Raw genomic sequence first — 22,824 nt, 5'->3', positions numbered from 1 at the left:
TGGAGGCCTCACGCTCTCACTCCACAGAGCCCCCTCTCCTCCCCCAGGCCATGCAACAAGGGGTTGGTCTGAGCCAGCACTTTGTGCTCTGGGAGATTATCTGTGCTGTAGGGCAGTGGAGCCGGGCTGAGGGGCTTGTACAGCAAACGCAGGGAGACTTGGGAGACTTAGTGCTTACACAGCACTTATCCCTCTAGAACTGCTTCGCCAGCATTAACTCATTAAACTGACCCTGGTGTTCTCAGAGCAGAGGGCAGGACTTCTGGGAGAGCGACCAGGTCAGGCCACTGCCCAGGAAGACTGAAAGCCCCTCAGAAAGCTAGGCAGTGGGGATGTTCCAGTGGCAAAGGGCAGGAAAGGGCCTGGCAGCTGGGGATGACGGCCCCATGGTTGCCCCTGCCTGTGTCCAGCCATGCTGGGGGGCATAGCCGGGAAGACATCCCAACAGGACATGCAGGAAGGCAGCCACGCTGCGGCTCCTGCAGGAACAGCTACACTCCTCAGAGCAAGGGAGCGATCCCAAGGGCTGGTGTAGGAGCGCAGCCACCCATCTCGGTGCCAGGGCCCAGCTCCACCTGCAAAGCCCCACACCCGGCATGGGGAAGGCACACAGCTGGGCACACCCGCACAACCATCCCATCACACACAGCCACTGCTCACCAGCAGTAATGGCAGCCGAGGTGTGCATGCCACCACAGCATTTCTGAAACCCGACCTTGTGGGCCAAATTAACAACTAAATGAGCGGGTGCGTAGGCAGGAACGTCTAAGAGTATGCTCCTAAACAGAGGGATTCCTGTCAGCAGGCACACAGGCACGAACGGTGCCTCGGGGCGGCCGGCTGCTAGGGGCCGGCCCGCGGGCTGAGGCATTAGCAGGGAGCGGCCGCTGGGCCCCGCCGGGCGGCGGAAGCCCCGCTGCGGGCACCCAGCTGGGCCGCTGCCGCCCGCCGGCACATCAATGCGCTGCCCCCGCCCTCGGGCCCGGCCGCCCGCTCCGCCCCGGCGCCGCCGCACTTCAAAGGCCCTTTGGAAGCGACCGCTTGCGGCCTCGCCCTGCCTCTGACAGGAACCGCCCGCGGCGGACGGGCAGGGCAGCTCCGCGGTGACCACCGCGGGGCCGCAATAACAGGCTGCGCGGCCCGAAATAGCGGCGGCGACGCGGCCCGCCCGGGAACGGCGGCGCGTCCGCGCCCACAACGGGGCGGGCCGCCGCCGCGCCACACCAAAGATGGCGCCGGGGCAGGCGAGACCGCCGCCCGCCCTCTGCGCATGCGCCTGCCCGCCCGCCAAAGCGCGGGCCAGGCTTGGCGCAGGCGCTTCGCCGCCAGGCCGGGGCGCGGAGGATAGTACGCATGCGCCGGACCGTGGCCGGGCGGCGGCGCCTGCGCAGTGCCGAGGGTGGGGCGGCCCCGCGCCTGCGCACCGGCAGCCCGCGGTCCCCGCGCAAGATGGCGGCGGTGGGGCGGGCGAGGCGGAGGTGGGGCGGCGGTGGGAGACGCAGCGGTACCCGGTGCCTACAGCTCCCGACCTCACGCCCAGGTAAGCGGTGCTCCTGCGCGGCCGGGGCCTGCCCTGGAGGAGGAGGAGGGGGGAGGACGGGCGGCGACAGGCGGGCGGCGGAGGTGAGGCGGCGCAGGCCCGCGGCCGCCATCTTAGATCGCGGCCGCCGCTGCCGCTGCGCCTGCCCCGGCTGCGCTGGTCGCCGCGCTCCCGCCGCTGCCGCCGCGCCTGCGCGCGTTCTGGCGGCTCCTCCCCCGCGGCGCGCCGTAACGGCCTCCTGTCTCCGCAGCGGCCCCCGCGGGCCAGGCGCGGGACGCCCCGCTATGAGGATGCGGCCCCGGCACGCCAGCGGCGAGCACGGAGCGACGGCCACGCGTCCCGCCAGGCAGCTCGCCACCGTAAGTACTCGCCTGCCCGGTCGTGGGGCCGCCCGGCCTCCGCCCTGCTTAGACCGTGTCCCCGGACTTCTCCTGTCCAGCCTGCAGAGTTGTCGACGCCGCCGCCTCCGCTCCGCACTCTCTGGGCCCCGGTGCCCGTGGCTGCCCGCCGTTCCCGGCCCGCCGCGCCGAGGAGCTCCGTCCTGTCACCGCAGCCCTGGGAGCTGCCTCCACGCTGCCCGGCAGCATGCTTTCCCTCGGCAGACACGGTCCCTTGGTCCCCAGCGCACTCGCTGCACGTGTGTGTGCCGCCTCGGGAGCTCTGTGCTCTGTTCAGCCCTTGTCCCGCCTAGGCAGGCGCAAAGGCTGCCTCTCAGGAAAGGGAGAAGCACTGATGGAAAGAGGCGGTGGCCTGGCTTCCAGCCTCCTGAAGCAGCCGTGGTTCTGGGATAAGAGAGAACCTTACTGTGTCCCAGGGGGCTGTTGCTGCTCTCCTTTGTCTGCATTTGCTGTTGTCTTGTGTAAAATCCTGCCTCGGTGAAATGGAAACAAATAATGATCCTGTTTGCTGTACTTCTTTACTTTGTGTCTTTTTCTGCCTTACTGTGGTCTCTCTGGTTGTGCTGCTGCTCCTAGGTTGTAAGCTCTCTGGGCAGGGACAGTGTTCTACCGTGTCTGTGAAGTACTGTATGCATTGCCATGGTGTATAAAAACAATACCATAATCACCATAAAATGCTTACTCTGGATCCCTTTCACTGTCTAAGTCCCAATATTAGTCACATAAAAATAGAGTTGCTTCTGTCAGGGTTCCTGTTAATTTGCTTTTTAACTTTTCCCAGACCTTAAGGGTACTTGGATTTAATAGTCATCAACACTGATCAAGTGATAAAGCTTCTTGTCTACTTCCCCCATTCTATTTTATCTATAAATGGGAGAAGGCAAAAAGAATGAACCCCATCTGACAGCTGTTTTGAGTGATCAGTGGTGAAAAACACTGGCAAGTTGCTGCAGCTGCTGTGTGCCATCCAGTCTAGGAAGATCTTGATAACCAGCACTATCTGTACCTTCTTGAAATACATCCTTGGCTCACTTTGGGATGTCTGGTCCTGTCAGTACTTACCAGTTCCTTATAACGTGTTGGCTGTGTAATGTGCAGGACACATCAGCAACTGCAGGTGCAAAAGTGTTTTTAGTTTAAGGAGAAGAGGCTCTAAACACATCCTTCAAAAGTTACTGCACCTGCAGTACTGCCTGATGAGGCTGGTGCCTTGCTGCCCCTCAGGCTCTGGCATACTTCCTTACACTGACAGCCCTGATGCGAGTCTGAGATGCTGCTGTGTCTCTTTGAGGTGGCTGGGCTAACCTTGCTGCCTTTCTGGCAGCTAGCTGAAGTGAAGTGACTGTAGAGGGCATGATGGGGTTGGAGTTCAGGAGGAAGTGTGAGTAAACAAATATTGCACAACACTCACCTGCTGAGGCAATTAAATGTCCATGATTGCATTGGCACACTCTGTAGCAGACACTTTTGCCCATGGGCTTGGTTATTGTTATCTGCCTAGTTCTAAGCAGAGACTGAAACTCCAGGTTTCTGCAGTGTCTCACACCTTTCCTTGCTTACCCTTGATAGAAGGATGAAAACATCTTCCAAGATGCTGGAAGGGTCAAGTGTTTCTCAGCCCTGGCCTGCATCACTGATTACACAACTAGTACTACAGACAGGTAGTGCCTTCTAATTCTTGATCGTTGCTGGCTCCTGCTGTTCTGCCCTTGTGAAATAGCCAGCAGTGTTTTTATGGACAGGGAGGGTAACAAGGGTGAATAAACCCAAAGTAACAGCATGCAAACCAAACCAGAGTTTTTACTTAAGAGATGATATACAAAGGAGCCTGCTGCTAGGGCTACTATGGTGTTCAGCTAAAAAACACACTTCTGTATACGATTGTGCTACTGCAGCCCTAAGTTAGTTGTTGTGTAGGGTGTCTCCAAAGGCCTGAACAGAGTTAAGTAACTGAGGTAGATGGTAATTATTTAAAATGCTTTGTTTTCCCTCAGTTCATTGCCACTGTATTTAGGGCTGCCAGAGAGGAGCAATCTGCAGTGCTGTTTCAGAAACTTCCCTGGGGGGAAGAATGGTGACTAAGAGAAGAAAAGCCAGGCTGTTTCTCTCCAGCTGGCAACATTAAATTATGATTAAGATGAGCTTTATTGTTTCAACAGACCTTCTTTTGCATAACTGTTGTTATGAAGATGAAGAAGTACCAAAAGCTAAAACAGCCCGGCTGAGGATTTAGCTAGTCTGGGCCTGGGACATACTGAGGAAAGTAATTCAGGAGTTCTCTGAACCACAGAAGTTGTTATTAGTGAAGCATTAGGGCTATTTTGTATAGCAGATTTTTTTAAATAAAAGCCTTTTGTTTAAATTATTTGTTTAAATTATTTGTGTATAAATGTTGATTTAAACTGTCTCTGAGGATAACAGATCAGATATGGCTAGTAGTATTAGCATGGCAGAAGGTGGTACATGTTCACAGAAGAGTGTATTTTATTTTTATGCTCTCAGTCCTGATGTATGGGACCAGATGCTGCACTCTTAGGAGAGATCTAGCTGAAAAGTGAGTATTTTGAATGCTGGCCTTAAGAACTTCCTGGTTGACACCATTTAAAGCTCAGCATTCCTCATAGCTAGTTGTATCTAGGATAACAGGTGTTTTTCAGGGCTTAGTTCCTGTTTTGTGTGTACTGGTTCAAACCCTCAAACCCTGTTTTATTGTCAGAATGAACTTGTAGTGCTACAGCTGAGTGGGCCAAGTGGATCTGGGATCTTTCCTGCAGTAACACAGATTTTATGTGTATTTTTTTCTAGTGTGGTTGCTGAGAAATGGCCAATGAGAATCACGGAAGCCCTGCGGAAGAAGCGTCTCTCATGAGTCACTCACCTGGCACCTCCAACCAGAACCAGCCCAGCTCCCCTAAACCTATGCGACTGGTACAGGACCTGCCAGGTACTGACTCTGCTATTGGGAAGGCTCAGCACAGAGTTCTGCAGGGCCCTGGTAGCAGCGGAGAGAAGGTGAAGCAGGGCTGCCAAGGGATGATGCATATTTCAGAGTGCACTGTGACAGTAATGGGGACCTGAAGGGCAGGGCTCTTGTTCAGGGCTGCTTTTGTCCTGACTCCTTCACTGTATTCTCAGATGAGCTGGTGCAGGCTGGCTGGGAGAAGTGCTGGAGCAAGCGGGAGAATCGCCCTTACTACTTCAATCGCTTCACTAACCAGTCTCTGTGGGAAATGCCTGTTCTGGGACAACACGATGTCATTGTAAGTAAACACTTGTCTTGAGGGGCTATGCCAATATTGGGATATTCTGCAGGGGAAGATGTCATGGTCTTGTGGACTTCAGATTGCACATGTGGGAGGGTGTTCTCTACCTTCAGAACTCCAAGCTTGCTGAGTCCAGTGTCTGGCTGGCTTGGTTCTGATGAAATCCCTCAGGTGCACGCTGAGGTAGTGCTGTTCGTGTAGTGCGCTGCTTGAAGAACACTCAGCCTGGTGAAGCTGTGTTGCATTTTTCTCATTCAAGTCTTAAAAAAAGCATACAAACGCAAGTCTAGAAGAGAATTTTTTAGCTTTCTGCATGTGTGAGTACTGATGTCCTTACTTCCATCCATGTGGGAGCCTGGGGTGGTGAAATGGGAAATTAAGAGGGCTTATTACCTTTGTTTGGGACTCTGTAGTGGCAGTTGATGAACTAATGTGTGCTGTTGTTGTTTGGACACTCACAGTCAGACCCTCTGGGACTGAATGCAGCTCCTATGCCACTGGAAGGTGGGATGATAGATACCTCTGTGGAGAGCAAGCAAAGGAAGAGGAGATTCTCTGAGGAGGTTCCACCAAGTGGCAACAGTGTGAAAAAGCCCAAGGTGGGTCTGGTGCTGTGAAACAAACAGGCTTAAGAATGTTGTTCAAACTGAAACCGAGAGGGTCTGGAGCTTGAACCTGTTTTTTTTTTTTTTGAATGGCAAGGTCATGCCACCCATGTAGAACTTGAGCTGTGGCAGCTGATACTCAGAAAGTACAAAAGTGGAAGCAGACTCAGGTCCTGCCGAGTTGCTATTTCTTTCTTACAGCCTGGGGTGGAGTATGGGAGTTGGGAGATAACATTATGACCGAGAAACATGGTAGCTTGCATGTCCATGTTAACATGCTAACAGCAGGCAAAATGTGCTCCAGCAATTCACGGGGCTATCCTGAGTGGTGTACTGGTGCAGGATTGTTAGGTGTACTGGGCTGTTTTCCCATTACCTGTCTCTGTGGGGCAATAATTCATCTTTTATACACCCAGGCGGATGTCCCAGGGAACCCAGCTGCTCAGCCAGTCCCAAGCTCTCCCAGTATTCCAGGAACCTCTGTCTTGAAGGCATGGTGTGTTTCACCTGAAGATAAACAGCAGGCAGCTCTTTTACGACCAACTGAGTAAGTTGTCTCCATTTGTCTTCTGTGCTTTTCTTGGTAGTAGATTAGAGACACCTGGTTTTCCAGACATCTTTGAAGAACCTGAGGGACATAACCTCCCAGCTATATGTTTGAAAAGAGTCTTGATAGTTCAGTTTCCTGGCTGGTGAAACAGCCCAAGGAAGCATCTTTATAAGTAATATTTGATAATTAGCCAATGATCTGGCCATTCTGATGACATTTTATTTCTGCCATAGAGTATATTGGGACCTGGATATTCAGACAAATGCAGTGATTAAGCAGAGAGCACCATCTGAAGTGCTTTCTCCACACCCTGAGGTGGAACTGCTTCGATCCCAGCTCATTCTCAAGCTACGGCAACATTATCGTGAGCTCTGCCAGCAGCGAGAAGGTAAGTTTCTATTGGGTTCCCCTTATTTGTCTTCTCAATCCTGCAGTCCTGTAGGATTCTTTCTTCTGGTTTATGTCTGTCTTGTCCTTGTGATCTGTTTTTGTGATGGTTATACTCTCTGTGACATTGCTGGTTGTGAACTTACTAGGCAGAACTCCCATGCGATGATCCTTATCAGAGCTTGTGGGCGTCTCTTCATCATACTGATTAGACCCTTTTTCTGTGCTTCTTCAGGGATTGACCCCCCAAGGGAGTCCTTTAATCGCTGGATGTTGGAGAGGAAGGTGGTTGATAAAGGGACAGATCCTCTTTTACCAAGTGACTGCGAGCCAGTAGTCTCTCCTTCCATGTTCAGAGAGATCATGAATGACATTCCCATCAGGTACTGTTCAAAGGCAGGGCACCTTGCTGGGATGTTTTTGTCTTGGGCTAGTCCAGTGATTTACCTGGTGCGGTTCTGTGCTTTTGTGTTTTACTTTCGCTGGTGAAGTGGTAGGGTGCTGGTGATGTAAAGCTTGGGAAGTGGACCTGGCCTCCATACCTTCGTGGCAGCTGTGGAACTGATGCATGTGAATTTATACTTACCTCAGGTTATCCAGAATCAAATTCCGGGAGGAAGCCAAGAGACTGCTCTTCAAGTATGCTGAGGCTGCGAAACGGCTGATTGAATCCAGGTGGGAGTTCCTCTTACAGTGCTGTCACGTTCAGAAAAGAGAAAAAGGTTATAGGGACTTATAGAAGGGGCTGCTGCATCCCACCTTATTCAGCGTTGGTCATTGTCTTACTGAGGAAAAGCAAGGTTAGGAACGTACAGAAGAAAAACAGTCATGCTGGAGGCGTCTTTCGACAGTAATGTTACAGTAAAGTCTGATGTTGGGAAGCTGAATGTATGCAGAGACGAGTGAGAATCTGTGAAGTACTTGACATGGAAAGCCTTCTGTCATTTATCCCTGAGAAAACAAGAGGACTTGGGTACCCACTGCTATTAAAGAGCAACAAGCTTAGAGTGGTGTTTTATTATATCACGCATTATTTTTCTGACAAGCTCTGCCACAGGACAGAATTGAGGAAAATAACCTTGTGGTGGAAATAAAAAGCTTGTTAACGGGGTAGTTTTCTCAGAGTCACAAGCTCCTAGCAGTGGCTACATTTGAAAATGAGAGGCAGGATCACAGCGGACCATTTCCACAATAGGTCAATGCTTTTATTTGCCTCTCATGTTGCATAGAGGACAGCAGACAGCTACACTGTGTTTTGGAGAAAGCATGGCAGTCCCTAGTCATGCAAATGTCTGGATGCACTTTGTAGAGAAGACCTGGAGGGGAGTGACAGGGTAGGGCCTTGAGGAAGTGTCAGCAGCTGTGTTCCCCCACTGACAGAAGACTGTTGTGGTGGGATGGAATATATTGTCATGCAGCTGTGGGTTAAAGTTTGCTTCTCCGTTTTGTGCAGGAGTGCTTCACCGGACAGCAGGAAGGTGGTGAAGTGGAACGTGGAGGACACCTTCAGCTGGCTGCGGCGGGACCATTCTGCCTCTAAGGAGGACTACATGGTCAGTATCCCTCTGCTCATGCAGCTGAGCACAGGGAGCCTGCGGCAGGATGGGGGGCGTGTTGGGGCCAGGTAAAGGTCCTTCTGGAGAAGGCTGCTATTGCTTTCCTTTGCTTTGTGAAATGGGAATGACAGCAGCCTGGAGACTCTGCATACCTCTGGGGAGTCCAGTGGTGCGTCGTGTCAGGGACTCAGGGACTCTGGTTCTCTGGTTCTGCAGGACCGCCTGGAGCACTTACGCAAACAATGTGGGCCCCATGTATCTGCTGCAGCAAAGGACTCCGTTGAAGGCATCTGCAGTAAGATTTACTACATATCCCTTGAATACGTCAAACGGATCCGGGAGAAGCATCTTGCCATCCTCAAAGAGAACAATATATCTGGTATGCAGTCAGCTCTGAAGAGCTATATAGAGCTACCGCACTGCAACATAAAAGCAATGTGCTCTGTCCTGTCCCCATTCAAATAATGTTATCTGTTGGGAGTGCTGCTCTGAGTCCACAGGGTTGGCTTTAGGAGAGTCAGAAATAGCCGGTCCTACGTAAGTCTTAGCTGGTAGAGTCACACAGTGCCTGTGCAGTGGCAAGGTGTCTTTCCATCAGGTACTGTTACTGGCTGTAACATCAAATATCATAAATGTATGATTTGTCAGGATTAAGTAGCTTGCTAGGAGATGACCACGCTGAACAGAGTGCTAATTCATTTCCCTGGACCATGGGTTTTTGTTCTGCTCCTTCATGAATTCCTGGGGACAGCTGATGCTTCCCTTCCTAATGCTAAGTACTCTCTCCTCCCTGCCACATTTCTTGGGTTCTAAGCACTTTCTGCACTCCTCTGCCTCCCAGCGTGTCACTGTGCACCCTTCTTCCTTTCCCAGTAGAGGATTCATGTTCCTTGATCTTTTCTCTGTTTTCTTCCTGGTTTATGTCTATACTTCTGCCTCTAGTCACCTTTTGCTTCTTCCATGGTCCCTGCTTCTTTCATCACCACTAGTCTTTTAGTCCTTTTCCTTTTCGGGTCCCAGCTCTCCTCAGACTCCTTTCAGATCCTTGTGTCTGCCTTTTGCTGCTTGTTTTTCCTGCTTGTCTTCCCACCTGATTGAATCTGTGATTGCTTCCAATTGATCTTTCCCGTGAGCTCTCTTTTTTCCTGCTGAAGCCTATGTTAAGCTGCTGTCTACGGTGGGTTACCACAAGGTGGCAGGAAGATTCCTTTGCATCCTGTACTTGACAGTCTGGGAATGTTTATTGTGCTTTGAATGAAAATTTCAGTGCAAACTGAAATAACGGCAGTAACAACAAGGAACATGTTTTACTCATCTGGAAGATGTCTCACGATGCTGGAATGGTTGTGTATAGTCTACAGGTCTGCTGTGTTAGAGATGGAGAAATACTATGAAATGGGTCCTCTCTGTGCTCTGGCAGTGGGTGATGGAATTAATTTGGGGAATTTGCTCTGAACCTAGGTAGCTGTCTACAAGATCTATGAAGGACTACCACAGTGTTTTTGGGGTGACCAGTCTTCTCTTTAGCCCTATTCCTGCCACTGCATGTTTTGAGGTAGAAGGAAGATCTGTCTCAGATCTACTTGGATTCTAATGGGCTGCCTTTCTCTTTATTCTCTGTAGCTGAGATAGAAGCTCCTGAAGTCCAGGACAGGCTTGTATACTGTTACCCAGTAAGACTGGCCATCCCCTCCCCACCGCTCCCCAGCGTGGAAATGCACATGGAAAACAATGTGGCATGTGTGCGGTACAAAGGGGAGATGGTGAAAGTGAGCCGCAACTACTTCAGCAAGCTGGTAAGGGCTGACAGCTAGTCCTGCATGACTTGTCACAAACTGCTCTTTGGTGAGTGGTTTCATTTCTTCTTGTCCTCGGAGAGGAAGGACTGTGCAGAGGGGCAGAGTGCTGACCTGGCGGAGGCTGTCAGACACTGCCCTAAAAGTAGCAGAAATGAGGACAGCTACTTTCACCTTAGGGTCAGGCTTCTGCTGGGAATATTTACAAGGTGTTGCACGTGTGCTTTGGATACATACTGTGTTGCAAGAACGGTTGTACTCGCAGCAAGGCAGCCTTTGTTGAGAAACACTTGCTGATGTGATACATTCATTCATGCTAGTACAGAGCTTGTGGTTCACTCACACAGTAAAAGCAGATGTGCTGAAAAGCCTCCGTGCAGAGCCCCACCTGCTCCTGTTCATCAGTGTCCCTCTCCATGTCATAGTATGTTTGTGTACTGTCTTATCTTTGTTGATTCTGTTTGTTTTTAATGGTTGGGCTTTCTCTTCCAGTGGCTTCTCTATCGGTACAGTTGCATTGATGACTCTGGCTTTGAAAAGTTTCTGCCCAGGGTTTGGTGCCTTCTCCGTCGATACCAGGTACTGTCTCATCACAGTTGTTATGCATCAGAAAGCCTTAGTAATAGTGGGGAACTGAACTTGTCTTTGCTCTGGGGGAGGTCCACAGGCTCTGGGAGCCTGATGCAAAGTAGGGCTTAGGCAGGGTCCATTGTCTGCTCCTGGTGTTTTGAGATAGGACTGCAGTCTGAGGAGCAATTGTGATCTTGACAGGGGACCTCTGGGGTAGTAAAGATAAATTTTTATGAAAGAAACCTTTAGTAGTTCTTGACCTTGAGTGTCAGCTAAAGGTTCATGGGGGATATATGTGAAAATTGACAGTTCGTTTGTGGGGCCTGAGTTGGATGAAATATCTAAAGAGCGTTCTTGGGTATATGCAGGGGACCTACACGAATTTGAGAAAGGACGAGGGGGCCCTGCGTACCTAGAGGAGTGGGTGCATGGACGTGTGGCCCTGGGTCCGTGGTCAGTGAAGGGAGCAGCAGGAACAGCGAGTACAGGCACGGCTCACCAGGGTTTGCTCTCCTCAGATGATGTTCGGTGTGGGTCTGTACGAAGGAACTGGTCTGCAGGGGGCACTTCCCGTGCACGTCTTCGAAGCCCTCCACAAACTCTTTGGAGTGAGTTTTGAGTGCTTTGCCTCGCCCCTGAATTGCTATTTTAAACAGTACTGTTCGGCCTTCTTGGATACAGACGGGTATTTTGGATCCAGGGGGTGAGTCTTACATTCCGGTGCCCTTGCTGCATTTCTGTGTGGGTGTGTGCACATGCGATGACTCAAGACAGGCTGACGTGTCTGTGTGTTCAGGGTGGTAGCTGGTTGTGTGGTGTCTGCTCAGAAGGATGTGGACTTCAGGCCTGCCTAAAGGCAATGAGTGGACACAGGCTGGCTGTGAAACCATCAGGAGTGTGCCATTGGTCTAGTTACAGGGCTATGGTCCCTGGAGTAATGCAGTTTTGTAGTCTGCCAGCACTTGCCCTTGTTCTGAACAATGGGAGACCTGGGCCCTCAAGCAGTAGGCTTGAATCAGCAGTCACCTTCAGTGACTACAGATGGAGTGTGTCCCCAGTGACCAGTCCTGCTGTTAGAAGCAGCAAGCCCTGTGCTGCTGGGGATTCAGGCTTTCTAAGAGTATGACTACCTTTTCTGAGGAAATGGTTGCTTTTTAAGGTATGAAAATTAGAATTCTAGCCTCTCTGATAAGGGTTTTCGCCTTTTTCTTCCAGCCCGTGCCTGGATTTCTTCCCTATAAGTGGCTCTTTTGAGGCAAATCCTCCATTTTGTGAGGAGCTGATGGATGCCATGGTCTCTCACTTTGAGGTATGTGTGCTCACCTGTGGAGTTGTTCTGAATGGAGCTGTGCAGTCAGTCCTCATATCCCCACTGCCCCTGCACCCTCACAGCAGGGCTGTAATGCAGAAGGCAAAGGACGTGACTGCTGTGGGACTGCTCTAGAAGCAGGAATGTTTTCTTTCAGTAGAACTCATCAGACTTGTCATTTCTCAGCCAGCACTAAGATTGTTCACTTTCTTGTTGAACTAGAAACTGCTGGAGAATTCCAGTGAGCCTCTCTCCTTTATCGTCTTCATCCCCGAGTGGCGGGACCCTCCTACACCAGCCCTGACCCGCATGGAGCAGAGCAAGTTCAAGCGGCACCAGCTTATCCTGCCAGCCTTTGATCACGAATACCGCAGCGGGTCTCAGCATGTCTGCAAAAAGTAGGCCTTTTTCTCGGGTCCTTCTGGGAGTGTGTTTCTGAAGACGTATGACAGAAATATCCCATCCCAAGTTGAAATCAGTGGGAAATAGGGAGTGGGCAAGGAAAAAACGCAGCGCATAATCACCCTGCGTTTTTAGGACAGGCATACAGTGTGTTGTGAATTTCACGTTCATTCAATGACTACTGAGGTATTTCACTAACAAAAAGCTTGCGAGGGGTGTATTCCTTGGGTACAAGTTCAGTCTGAAAAGGTCATACATGTGGTGCTGCGGTGATCGCCTGTGCTCCTCTGCCAGCCCTCTGATCTGGTGAGCCAGCTGAGCAGCGTTTCCTGCGCTGCCAAATGCTGCATCAATTCAGTGTCACTGGGGGGGAAGCAGAAGCAAGGGGCAGGTGGGATCTTTGTTCTCAATGGAGCAAGCTGGCCATTGGTCTGCTATTTAAGCAACAAGTTCAAGCAACAACTTCTTTAAGCAACAAGTTCTTAAACACTTAAGTTCTCTGTAACTGGTTACGGTTGGTGCCTGACCGTGATGAGTCTCCTTCAGAAACAGCAGTGTCCCAGTGAACATGTTGGTAGAGAGCAACGTGGCTATGCAGCGTCAGTGCTTCTCCTCTGAAAGTTTGCGAGCCTCTGCCTTTACTCAGAATTGCCTGATGCTGTACTTTGCCTGCTCTTTTCGTCAGAATAATGAGAGTCCTAAACAGGACCCATGGGAAAAGGAGGGGCGGGTGCTAGGAAGCATATCTGGGTGGCAGTTGTGTGACTTCTGGGCAAGTGGGCCGGGGAGATGCTGAGTGTCTGTTACCTTCCCTTGCAGAGAGGAGATGTACTACAAGGCTGTGCACAACACAGCCGTCCTCTTCCTGCAGAACAGTGCAGGCTTTGCCAAGTGGGAGCCCACACCGGAGCGGCTGCAGGAGCTTGTTGCAGCCTACAAGCATTCAGGCCGGACCCTCAGCTCCTCGTCCTCCTCCTCGTCATCATCGTCGTCCTCCTCCTCCTCCACAGCAGACAAAGAGCGGGAGCTGGGCCGAGAGCAAAGCAGCGGTCGGGAGACTAATCCCAACTAAGATGCAGAGGTGCGAGGCAGCAGGGGAGGTGCTGGCAGCCCCAAGGAGGCTTGCCGGGGCAGTGGAGAGACTGCTGGCTGCAGAGCACCGGCCCGGGGGACTCGTGCGCAGCAGCTCCACAGCACCTGCTTTCCTCTGCGAACTGCATGCCACCCCCACCCGGGAGCACCGGGGAGCGCCCGTCTGCTGGCGGGGAGAGGAGGCTCGGCTGCAGCCCTCACCAGAGGGCAAAGGGAACCCAGCGTGGCGCAGCAGGAGAAGCAGGCAGCCCCTTCGATGCCGGAGCACCGAGGGAAGGGGCAGCCGGAGCTGGGATGCATGCACGGGCGGAAGGACGGCGGGACAGATGGAGGGACGGATGGCAAGCGCAAGTGCTCGGTGCCTAGCGCCGTGGCTGGAGGGGCCCCGGCAGCTGGCCACAGCCCAGCGCCAGCAGGAGAAGGACGGGCAGAGCCCGGGGGCTCCTGCGGCCGGACGGGCACCGGCACAGCTCCGTGTCCATAGTGTAAATAGTTCTGTCCGTGGCGCCTGTGCTCCTCGCAGGGCTGCTCCCATCACATCCGTGTTTCGTTCCCCCATGTGTAAGTCCCGTGTTCGCCAACGCTGTGTACCGTAGAGGGGAGGAGCGGAGAAGAGGAGTTTCTTTGGTGTGTAAAGACGTCTTTGCAGCTGTTTTGTAGTCGTTGTGGTTTTTATGCGGAGCCTCCGGGCTTTATTTAACCTCCTTGGGTTTTGTTTTGTAAGGATTAATTTAACACCGCTAACCATTTTATTACTTTTATCAAGAAGAGCAAAGTCTATTTTTGATTTCTGTTTCCTAGTTCTTAGGAACATTAAAAACCAGCATACAGCTCTGCCCTGTGTCCGTGCCTTTCCTTCTTTGTTGGCCAAGGGCCTTTGGTCACCTCCTGCCCTCTCCTCTGTCTCATTGGCTGAAAGGCTGAAAAACGTTGGGTTTGGTTTTGTGTTTTGTTTTGTTTTGGTTTTTTTTCAGAAAAATTTGTCATCTCACCCATTCTGTGCTGCAGTGCCCTCCTGGTGAAATTTTTTTTCCTAATGACCTGTGTGAACCCTCTAAAGCAACCTGACCACTATCCTCTTGGTTCATTATCAGCCGCTACGGTCAAGAGTTTGGCTTTCTCTTCCTTGTAAAGGCCCTCCAAGAAGTGCAGGCAGCTGTAATCGCCCTCAGCCTCTTCAGGGCAGAATAAGCCAGCTTCTTGTGTGGTCTCGGCACTTTGGTAGCCCTTTGCCCTCTGATTGGGGAGGCCCAGGCGGAGCAGTGTCCAGCCTCATAGGCAGAGAGCAGCAACTGATGGGGTGGTGAGAGCTTGGTTGGGCTTCCCTGCAGTCAGTCCCTAAAGTGGACCTGGTGGGGGGTGTCCGGGGTGAGCAGGGAGCTTCCCTGGGTAGAGCAGCCTGGGGGTCGATGCACTGCACTCTCGAAGCACAGACCTTTCCTAGCAGGACTGGTCTTGCTTCAGCTTCCAGTCATTGATCTCACCCTGTCCCTTCCTTTACTACCACCAGTCTCTTCTGGTCTAATGAGGTGAGGGTGGCTCTGGGGGTTAAAAGCAGTGGTAGTTCTCTGACCCGGCTTTGAGAATTCCCTGGCTTTACCTTTAGAACCCCTCTGCCTCTGGACAGCCTGCAGGCACCATGGAAGCCTGTACTCCCTGGATGCACCAAAGGAAATCGGCTGTGGGGTGGCTTAGCATTGCCTGGAAGCCTGTAGTTCTGCAGCCTTGCGGGGCTGCATTTCTCAGCACAGATCAAACAAGTACTGAGGTTTATTAGTTAAAAGGCAGGAGCTGAGGAAGCACTGTGAATCCTGTGTTGCACACATGGCACTCTGCAGCCAGCAGCACTGGTGCCACGGCAGTGCTGGTGCTGCTCTGCGGTGAGCAGGAACAGCCCAGCCCCACGTGCTGCCTGCTCAGCCGTCTCCCAGTATCGCCACAGTTCTCCAGGGATGCTTTCAACAACAGAGATGAGGTTAAAGGAGATCATTAACATCCTTTAATGACACTCGGGACAGTTGGGAGCTCTGACAGTGAAAGCAGCAGTTTGTAAAGCCTTTTTTTTTTTTTTGCTTTTATTGATTATTTTGAGCCAAGGCAGGCTGCTTCTGAAGTGCAGGTGACCAGAGACACACCTTGATGCTGGGAACTGTCAGCAGACCTACTCCTTGGTCCTTGGTCTGTCCTTACCAAGTCCTTTGTCTTGCTCCCTTGGGTGATGGCCAATTACCTTGTTATGTATTTAATTGCTGGAGCACACCGGGAGCCCCAGTGGCAGAGGTTGGTGGGCTCTGGGTCCAGAGGAGCACAGGGACAAAGCGACAGCTGGTGGAGGATCCGGTGAGGCTGTCAGGGCCAGAGGTGGGTGGCTGGGAGCAGGTTCTGCTTGCAGGACTGAGCTACCCAATCCTCGAGGCAACAAGACCGGCCGGGGTAGCTTCGTGCTTCATGCCTGGGGCACCCTCATCAGCCCGGTGACAAGATGGGACATGACACTTCCCACCGAGACACTCGGCAGTGGCCATGCAGTGGCACCAGGACTGCTCCCTGCCCAGCCGAGCCTGTACCAAGGGCAAAGCCAAGGGCTGGTGACCGAGGCCGGGCCGAGCTGTGCGAGGGGCTGCGGAGGTGGGGGCAGCCGGGGCACACAGCTGGGAACAGTGCGGGGTATGAGCAGGACAGGGGGGGATGAGGTCAGCGGTCACACCAGGAGCTGGTTGTTGCCCCATCACCTGGAATAAAAGCTACTTCAGACTCTGTCAGACCTTGATGATTTGAATTAAATGGCCCCTCGCTAATGCTGCTGTGGGCAGCTCCAGGCCAAGTGGCTGCTCTGGCGCAGGACAGAGCTGCAGCCCAGCACTGCGCTCGTTAGGGTGTGGGCAAGAATTACCTGGGCAGTTCTCAGAGCTCAGCAAATGGGGCAGAGCCCTGCCTGGAGAAAAAAAAAAAGTAATTGTTAACTGGCATAGAAAGCTCATCCTGCACCCTGAGGGGGCTGAGAGCAGCACAGTGTGATCCTGTGACTGATGAGGGGCTGGAAACCCCCCGTACTGCCAGGGCTCAGGCGGTCAGCCATTGCTGCGTGAGGGTCCCTGTCATCGCCCCCACAAGCGCTGCCGCCCGTGGTGGGTGCTCACTGCCGCTCTTCTGGCCAGCAGTGCAGGTGGAGGGAGGTTTGCCCTGTCCATGCTGGGGAGGAATCCGTGCTGCCAACCTGCCTTCATCCCTGGGCAGTGAGGGGGTCTCTGGTGGCTGCTGCCCCTCGGGGCTGCTCGAAATGCCCCTGCAAGGTCTGCAGGCAGTGTGGGGGAGATTTGGCACAGGCTGGGGAAACCCAGTGCAGAGAGGGATGTGACAAAGGCTCAGCCATGCCCAGCCTGGTTCTAGCAAGTACTGTGGCCCTGACTCCCCGGGGCACAGGAGTGGGACGAGGTGGCCGGGCATGCACTGGTGGTGCTGAGCGTTTCTCGGCACCCTGGAATCCCTGTCCTGTGGGTGACACGCTGGGCTCCATCTGGGTTGGGTGTGCCGAGCCCTCCCCACTGGGCACTTCATGCCTGAAGGAGCTTCTCTCCCTGCGGCCATGCAGGAGCCACCCGTTCCCAGGCCAGCGAATGGGAGAGGGTCTGCCCGTGCTGCGGGGACCCTCAGGACCCCGCTCTGTGGCCGCCCTCTCCCCTAGGCTGGGGGCTGCGAGTCCCCGAGGGCCACTGCCCGCAGCCCCCAGGCAGGGAAGGAGCATCCTCAGGGCTGCCCGAGAGCGAAGGGGCAGTGGGGCTGCAGGGACGCGCACCGCCCCGGGGGAAGCTGGCTGTGCCCTGCGGCGTGGGTGGGCCTGACCCACCCGGCACCCTCCGCACGGCACCGGCACCGGCACCGGCCGAGCATCCGCCTCCCGCTCCGCGTTGCCAGGCCAACGCCGCGGAGGATGCTGCCAGCCCCTGCGCCGGGGCTGCCTCCGCAGCGTGGCGGGCAGCCTGCCCCACGCCTCTTCCATGGGGGGCACGCTGCCGCCGGCACCCCGCCTGCCTCCGCCGACAGGGCCGAGGGGCTGGAGACCGACCCACGGCTGCGTCCCACCCGCGACCCCCGGCGCAGACGGCAGGTACGGTACGGGGGGAGGGGGGGGGAGGGCGCGGGAAGGGAAGGGGGGACACACCGCAGGGCAGGGAGGGGATCCCTGCAGCCAGCAGAGCCCCGTGTCTGCAGCCCCGGGGAACCTGGACACACGGGGAGGGACAAGCCCCATCCGGGACCCTTGCCCACCCCCCCACCCCCACCCCCCCCCCCGCAGCACGCAGGGGCTCCAGACACCTGTCCCCTGGGAAAGATGTATCCTCCTTGCCCAGATGTGGAGGGGATGAGTCCCAGTGCTGGCGGCACCAGCCAGTGGTTAGAGCTGGGCTGTGCTGGCCCTGGGAGGGGGCTGCTGCTGGTGTCCCACTCCCTCGTCACTGCTCTGTCACAGATCCCAAGGGGCTGACCAGGACCCAGCCTGTGGGGTACAGCAGAGCCTGGAACCTGCCCCCCGTGCCCTCAGTCACAGCGGCTTCCCTCTCCCCCAGCCCGGACAGCCCTTGGCCAGCCCTCCGGCACCATGGCCCACCAGGATGGCGAACCGGGGCTGCAGCCACTGGTACGTGCAGCCCCCGAGCTGGAGTGCAAGATCTGCTACAGCCGCTACGATGCCCGCGCCCGCAGACCCAAGCTGCTCCGCTGTGGCCACCGCGTCTGCGCCAAGTGCCTGCGCAAGATGGTGGTTCTGGGGAACGCATCTCCCCACCAGCTCCGCTGCCCCTTCTGCCGCCAGCACAGCCCAGTGCCCCGTGGGGACATTCAACAGCTGCAGGACGACGGCGAGGCGCTGGCACTGCTGACAGGCTGTGAGCAGGCCAAGAAGCAGGGCCCGCCCCGGTCCCCCGAGGTCCTCCTCTGCCCCAGTATACTGGAGCCCACAGCGGGCCCTGACTGCCTGGTCGTCACCATCCTGGAGGTGCCGGAGGACGTGGCTCCACCAGAGGGTCTGGGTGGGCTGGAGGTGGTGCGGCTGTACCGCCCCGCCAGCCTGGGCATGCTGCCCTGCCATGGCCCCGGGCAGAAGTGCCGCTCCTGGGGATGGCGAGCTGTTCCCCGATTCATCCTGGGTGTCCTCTGCCTCCTCTACTTCAGCTCCCTGCCCTTCGGCATCTACCTCCTGCTCATCGAGCACCACAGCCTGGGCATTGTCCTGGTCAGCCTCGTGCCCTCCACCCTCCTCCTCTGCATCATCTACAGCCTCTGCCAGTGTCTGTGCCGGGAGGTCTTCGGGTTCCCCCACTCCTGACTCTACAACGGCTGAGCCCTGTGCCCGCACCAGGGAGGCTTTGGGCACCTTGGAGCGTTGTCCTTTGGGGTACAGGTATTCCCTGAACCACGGCTGAACCACAGCGTGGAGGTCTGCCTGGACCACAGGGAGATGCTCAGTGCCTGTTGCCCGGGGGATGAAGGGATGGAGAGTGGCCCTGATGAGAAGAACTTGGGGGTACTGGTGGGTGAAAAGCTGGACATGAGCTGACAATGTGCGCTCACAGCCCAGAAAGCCACCCGCACCCTGGGCTGCATCCCCAGCAGCGCGGCCAGCAGGGCGAGGGAGGGGATGCTGCCCCTCTGCTGCGCTCTGGGGAGACCCCCCCTGCAGTGCTGCCTCCAGCTCGGGGGCCCTCGGCACAGGAGAGACATGGACCTCTTGGAGCTGGTCCAGAGAAGCCCACAAAGATCCTCTGAGGGCTGGAGCCCCTCTGCTGTGAGCACAGGCTGAGAGAGTTGGGACTGTTCAGCCTGGAGAAGAGAAGGCTCCGGGGTTACCTTATTGCATCCTTTCAGCACTTAACAGGGGCTTATGAGAAAGATGGGGACAAACTTTTTAACAGAGCCTGTTGTGATAGGACGAGGGGTAATGGCTGTAAACCGAAAGAGGGCAGATTTAGACTAGATATAAGGAAGACATTTTCTATAATGAGAGTAGTGAGACACTGGCACAGGTTGCCCAGAGAAGTGGTGGATGTCCCATCCCTGGAAACATTCCAGGTTAGGTTGGATGAGACTCTGAGAAACCCGATCCAGTTGAAGACATCCCTGCTTATGGCTGGGGTGGACTAGATGACCTTTAAATGTCCCTTCCAACCCAAACCATTCTATGATTCCCGTGCAGAACAGTGCAGGCTTTGCCAAGTGGGAGCCCACGCCGCAGCGGCTGCAGGAGCTCATTGAAGCCTACAAGCATTCAGGCCGGACCCTCAGCTCTTCATCCTCCTCCTTTGCAACTTCTACAGCAGACAAAGAGCAGGACCTGGGCAGAGAGCAAAGCAGCAGCCGGAAGACTAATCCCAACTAGGGAAGCGCGAGTGCTCGGTGCCTAGCGCCGTGGCTGGAGGGGCCCCGGCAGCTGGCCACAGCCCAGCGCCAGCAGGAGAAGGACGGGCAGAGCCCGGGGGCTCCTGCGGCCGGACGGGCACCGGCACAGCTCCGTGTCCATAGTGTAAATAGTTCTGTCCGTGGCGCCTGTGCTCCTCGCAGGGCTGCTCCCATCACATCCGTGTTTCGTTCCCCCATGTGTAAGTCCCGTGTTCGCCAACGCTGTGTACCGTAGAGGGGAGGAGCGGAGAAGAGGAGTTTCTTTGGTGTGTAAAGACGTCTTTGCAGCTGTTTTGTAGTCGTTGTGGTTTTTATGCGGAGCCTCCGGGCTTTATTTAACCTCCTTGGGTTTTGTTTTGTAAGGATTAATTTAACACCGCTAACCATTTTATTACTTTTATCAAGAAGAGCAAGGTTTATTTTTGATTTCTGTTTCCTAGTTCTTAGGAACATTAAAAGCCCGCATACAGCTCTGCCCCATGTCCGTGCCTTTCTGGGGCTCCTGGTCCCCTCTCCCCTCCCCAGCCCTCTCCCCCGGCCCCGCTTGTCACTCTGGGGCTGTGTGGAGCCGCCTGCTGGAGCCTGGCCCCAGGAAACCGTGGGGAGCCCAGTGGGTCTGAGCCCATTTCTGGCAGCCGATGTCCCGTTCGGTGGGTGGATGGATGCTACCATCCCCTCCCCCACTCCTCTTGTGCAGTGCCTCCCGCATGTCCCCGTCAATGCGTGTCCCTCCCTGTGCTGCCCCATGGTGCAGGGCTGTGCTGGTGGTCACAGCCACTACAGCCCTGTGTCCCACGTGTGAGCCCACCCTACAGGTGATCCTGGACGTCCAGGGAGGGGAAGGGGGAAGAGGCATCAGGAAGGCACCAAATCACTTGCAAATGCTGTGGGTCTTCCTCTGCTGAATGGGGGGAGCCCCCGTGGGGACCCCAGCTGGTGATGGGGCCAGTGAACCCCCGGCAGCCTGGCTGGGTGTGCAGGAGGGTCCTGCTTCGAGCAGTCTGAGGGGGTCGGGGCAGGACTTGCGCTGCTCCCCAGGGGCAGTGTAGCTGACCAGAGCAGCACCGGCAGTGGAGATGCCTGCATCCCCACCAGCATCCCCACACCCCCACTGGCCTTCCCACTGGCATCTCCTCAGCCCCACTGACATCCCCACCAGCATCCCCACACTCCTACTGGCATCCCCTCCACTGACAAGCAACACCAGGGTGTCCAAGACATAGTCACATTTATTAGTACCCCGCGTCCCTCCCGGATCACACCTCCCGTTCTCCTCGTCCTGGGAGCAGTCGGGTCCCGTGGCTGTCTGTCCTGCCCTGCCCGGCCATGGGGCTGTCCCCTCCGCACGGCCACAGCCCTGGTCCCCACCTGGCCCTTGGGGACAGGGCACGACTGCCCAGCCCTACCCTTGCTCCGGCACCGCTGGCAGCCCCGGGGGGCACCCGCTCTCACCAGGGGGAGATGCCAGCATCGCCGCCACGCTCCAGATCTTGGGTTTCTGGGGCTGCTTGCCCTGCCCAGGGCCTGCCCCCCCCTCGGGGCTGCCCCTGCACCCATCCTGCACGGGGCTGGGGCTGAGGTCAGGGCCGGTGGGGGCACCTGGTGGGGCCCCCTCACCCTCGCTGTCCTCGCCGTCCGAGGCGCCGCGCGGTGCCCAGCTCGCCTTGTTCTCCTTCTTGAGGCGCCGGCGGGCGTTGGCGAACCACGTGGAGACCTGGGTGAGGCTCATTCGGCTGACCACGGCCAGCATCACCTTCTCCCCCTTGCTGGGGTAGGGGTTCCTCGGGTGCCGCGCCAGCCAGGCCTTCAGTGCCCCGGTGCTCTCCCGTGCCGCTGCCGCCTTCGCCCGCCCTGGCTCCATGGGAAGGGGCTGCCGGCAGCAGGGCGGGCAGAGCCCGGAGCTGGGCAGCAGCCCCGGTGGCACCTCGTAGGCTGGTGAGACCTGGAGGGGACACAGGGGTGTCAGGGCAGGATGGGGCAGGTGGACATGGGGGCTCAGCCCTTCACACATGGGAAGGAGCACTGCTGGGTCCTGCCTGTCCTTGTCCTCTCCTGCGCCCGGCACTTGCCACCCCAAGGTACGAGGGTGCGGGGGGTGCAGGGAACCCAGGACAGCAGCTCCCCAGCCCCGACCCCAACCACCCCACACGGCCCCTGCCTGGTCCCGGGAGGGGTCCCACGTCCCGCCCCCCCGGGAGCTGCCATGCAGCACTTACCGAGGGCGCCAGGAGGCTCAGGGTGGGCGGCAGCAGGCTGTAGCCGGCCAACATGGGACAGGAACAGGGCAGCAGAGCTTGGGGGGGCCCCCGCAGGGCTCCCCAGGTTCCCCCGCAGCCCCCCGGCTCTCGGCCTGGGCTCCCCTCTCCCTGAGGAGCTGCCATGCTGCAGGGAGGGGAGCCGGGGAGCTGCTCCTGGGTGTTTTATAGTTGCCGGGGTCCGCAGTGACTGACAGCTGATTAGGGGGTATTAGCACCCACGAGAGCGGCAGCAGGGATCTGGGGCAGCCGATACCGACTCCTCCCCGGCCAGTGTGGGGCAGGGACTGGCAGGGAGCATCCTCCCAGCCTGCCTGCCACCATCAAGGACATGTCCAGGACTCACGCCAGGACACCAGCCCCACCGGTCCCCCAGCACAGCCCACTCAGCCCCCAGGTATGGGGTGCAGTGGCTCCAGGGGTTGGTGCACGGGGTCCACATGAGCCCCATGGCCCCCCCATGGCCTTGGGGACGCAGCATGTATAGGGAACACAGCAGACACCAGGCTCTACTGCAGTGCCAAGAGCCATCGGTCCCCATTCGTGACCCCAGCCCTGACCTGTCCCCAGGGCAGGAGTCAGCAGAGCCCCCCAGATCATGGCGATTCGGGTCAGAGCACTGGGGGCTGGCGGGAGAACTTGTGCATGGCCCGAGATGATGCTGGCAGGGTGAGGTGCTGCCCTGGAGACTGCTCCTCCTCTAGC

The 22,824-nt window shown here is 56.0% G+C and overlaps 2 protein-coding genes across 2 annotated transcripts; both read left to right on the top strand.

Moving 5' to 3' along the window:
* The first annotated feature begins 1,423 nt into the window (after positions 1-1,423).
* Positions 1,424-14,298, top strand: PCIF1 (phosphorylated CTD interacting factor 1). Its single transcript, XM_082490999.1, has 17 exons — positions 1,424-1,540; positions 1,791-1,899; positions 4,744-4,882; positions 5,074-5,198; positions 5,663-5,800; positions 6,223-6,353; positions 6,590-6,744; positions 6,979-7,126; positions 7,335-7,418; positions 8,197-8,296; positions 8,516-8,678; positions 9,923-10,095; positions 10,588-10,674; positions 11,184-11,368; positions 11,881-11,974; positions 12,197-12,372; positions 13,196-14,298. The coding sequence occupies exons 3-17, from the start codon at positions 4,759-4,761 to the stop codon at positions 13,446-13,448; spliced, it is 2,136 nt and encodes a 711-aa protein (XP_082347125.1). The 5' UTR covers positions 1,424-1,540; positions 1,791-1,899; positions 4,744-4,758; the 3' UTR covers positions 13,449-14,298.
* Positions 14,299-17,399: 3,101 nt separating this feature from the next.
* Positions 17,400-18,794, top strand: LOC309678218 (E3 ubiquitin-protein ligase RNF182-like; the record flags this gene model as incomplete). The annotated part of the gene is given in 3 exon segments (XM_082491197.1): positions 17,400-17,462; positions 17,464-17,581; positions 18,046-18,794. Coding segments are annotated over 3 exon segments (930 nt in total).
* Between the last annotated feature and the right edge of the window lie 4,030 nt (positions 18,795-22,824).

This window comes from Vanellus vanellus, assembly GCF_965231255.1.
Source record: "Vanellus vanellus genome assembly, chromosome: 15".
Lineage (NCBI taxonomy): Eukaryota > Metazoa > Chordata > Aves > Charadriiformes > Charadriidae > Vanellus > Vanellus vanellus.
Note: the sequence above shows the minus strand (reverse complement) of the source record. Positions and strands in the feature narration are given on the sequence as shown.

What these genes read in the sequence shown, in the direction of transcription:
- PCIF1 (XM_082490999.1), top strand. Translation starts at nt 4,759, where the DNA reads ATGGCCAATGAGAATCACGGAAGCCCTGCGGAAGAAGCGTCTCTCATG. An exon ending in AAACGGCTGATTGAATCCAG is followed by an intron (nt 7,419 to 8,196) that starts GTGGGAGTTCCT and finishes CGTTTTGTGCAG; the next exon opens with GAGTGCTTCACCGGACAGCA. An exon ending in GCCTTCTCCGTCGATACCAG is followed by an intron (nt 10,675 to 11,183) that starts GTACTGTCTCAT and finishes TGCTCTCCTCAG; the next exon opens with ATGATGTTCGGTGTGGGTCT.